Source organism: Metarhizium album, assembly GCF_000804445.1.
Source record: "Metarhizium album ARSEF 1941 chromosome Unknown scaffold_125, whole genome shotgun sequence".
NCBI lineage: Eukaryota > Fungi > Ascomycota > Sordariomycetes > Hypocreales > Clavicipitaceae > Metarhizium > Metarhizium album.
In genome coordinates, this window is record NW_024467699.1 from 1 (window position 1) to 2405 (window position 2405).

The window sequence follows — 2405 nt, forward strand, 5'->3', positions numbered from 1 at the left end:
CCCCCTCCGCTTTCTCCGTTCGCGGCTCTGACGCTTGTGATTTCAGTGCCTCTGGCTGGAGCACCGCTCGCCATGTGGCACAGCACGATCAGCTCCTCCTTGAACAGTGTCACTGACCTGAAGTAATTCTCGACCTGTGTCAGATTCCACTGTAGCCCGGTCCAGTCCTCGACTTTGGCCATGTCGTCATTCAGTAAGAACCTCTTCACCAAGTGGTCTTCTCGCATCAGCCTGCTCCATAGCCACTTCCTGCTGTCGACGTCTTTACCATCCGCTCTCCTAATCTGCCCGAGAGTTTCCTCGTTCCTCTCATCATCTAAGAAACTCCAACCTTCGGTGAGATCGCTCGGGTTGTCGAACAGTCTCTCCAGACGCAAGATTGGCAGCTCTTCCTCGCGCTGTAGAAACATCACTTGCTTCACAAGCCTGTCCTGGCACCTTTCTTGGAGCCCGTGCATCGCATCCCTCAGATCACCCATGCTGAAGCTGACTCTGTCTATGCAGACTTCCTGGCATCTGTTCATCCAAGTGACTCTGGCGGCGGCCTTCTCCGTGAATCTGATTCTCATGCCATACGTCTTCATGTGCAGTATTCGATCCATCGGGCTCGCAACCCCGCCGTATTCCTGCAAACATATGAGCCGCGGTACCATGGTGTGCACCCCTTCCACAACACTGACTGCCCGTTTCTTGGCCTCCACCTCGCCCATACCTTCCTCTTCCGTCAGTTGGTGGATGTGGTCTTGCCTCTGCTTATAAGCCATCCATATCACCAGAGCTCTAGTTATCGTCACGATGGCAGCCAGTTTTGGGGTGAAATTGAATACTTTCACCCAACCTGCGTCGTCCGTGTCGAGCCCGAGAACCGCCACCGCGCTGAGAAATCCACTCTCGAACTCGTTGTCGAGTAGCTCTTGATCGAGCATGCTTGCCCAGAAAAGAACGACAGCCCACTCGAGCTTTCCCCTAGCGTCCGACTTTTCCGACGAGCGGAGATTCGATATCGGTTGCCTTGCCAGCCTCTGCACCGTCTCCAACTTCGCCTTCTGCCCGGTCGTGAGCTGGTAAGCCGGCTTCTTCTCCCACGTCTGACTCCTCCACAGATACCTCAAGAGCGAACCCCACACCCGGGCATATTTCTTCAATGTGCTGGCTTTGTGCTTGTTGTAGAACGGCGTCTCGTTGTTCTCCGCACCAGTCTCCTTCCTATTCACGTAGTGGAGTGCCGCTCTGGGGATCGTGTACGGGTTGCTGATATCCATGGCTTTTTTGATCGCGCTTCCGGTCGCCCTACACGCTGTCTCGATGGCGTTCTCCTCTTCGTTGACTACCTGCCGGCCCTCTTCGTCGGCTTCTCGCTGCGGTGCTGCGTTCAAGCTCGCTCTGAGCTTTTCTTTCTCAAAGCCGCTTAGATGTGACGCCCAGCCCGTGTGGTCCAGCCACGGGTCCATCGCAGACCTGACGTCGCTGACACCTACTTCTCTTTGGCGATGGAGCTCTTGCAACTTGCTCTTCAATTCATCCGTAGCTCCGTCTGCCAGTTTTTGCGCCCTCGTGTCAGCCTCGAAGTCGTGATGGCTGCTCTGTACATGCGGCACCGCCTGCAACACTTTGAAGAGTTTGGTCCACTGCGCATATTTGAAGAACCTCTGACAGTAGTGCCCCTCTGTGAACGGCTGATTTCTGGCAGCCTGACTCCTAAAGCTTCCTCGCCCTCCTCTGGATTTTGTGCTGCTCCAATTATGTTCTTTCCTACAGTGTGCCTCGATGCCTTTTCTACTCTCCCGGAGTAACCCGCACTCTTTACACTCAAAGCATTGCTCTATGACTGGGCCGAGCTCCCGGACCGCATCTTGTACGGCGACGGGATAGATGACGTCTTCTGTCCTATACGCAACGTGATCGAGCCTACCCACCTGCTCGACGATGTTCTTCCTCGTACTCGCCGTGAGCGTCTGGTGGTTTTGGTTGAGATGCGCTTTTATCTGGTCGGGGACCACCGCAAACTTGCAATCTCTACAAACGATAATCCGAAAATTTGGGAAGTGTGTAAATAATTCTTCAAAAGCGTTCATCTTGACATACTGCCGTTGTCGCTAAAGTATGTGTATGTTTATCTTTTGCCTGTTATTTCTAGCTGGCAATCTTGCTTGAGTTCAGCTGCACGCCCCCTGTCGCAAAATTTTCATGATCCCGGTCGTTGCGACGACATCGCAGTGATGTCCTGGACAAGCTGGGATCTGAGCTATGTTGATAGATGTTTGGGAAGCGAGATACAGCTTTGTCGCATCTTTATCAGTATGTTCTTATTCGTCATCTCTTTCCCGAGCGTCCAGCCACTGCCGCTTGCGACGGACCCTTCTATCTAGCCGGACTGCAATTATGCCCGCTGACCCTAACCCTAA

At 53.6% G+C, this 2405-nt stretch overlaps 1 protein-coding gene across 1 annotated transcript; it reads right to left on the bottom strand.

Moving 5' to 3' along the window:
• Window positions 1-42: 42 nt before the first annotated feature.
• Window positions 43-2075, bottom strand: MAM_08469 (uncharacterized protein; the record flags this gene model as incomplete). Its single annotated transcript, XM_040827266.1, has 2 exons — window positions 43-55; window positions 118-2075. 2 exons carry the CDS (start codon window positions 2073-2075, stop codon window positions 43-45), a joined length of 1971 nt encoding a protein of 656 aa, XP_040674738.1.
• Window positions 2076-2405: the final 330 nt, after the last annotated feature.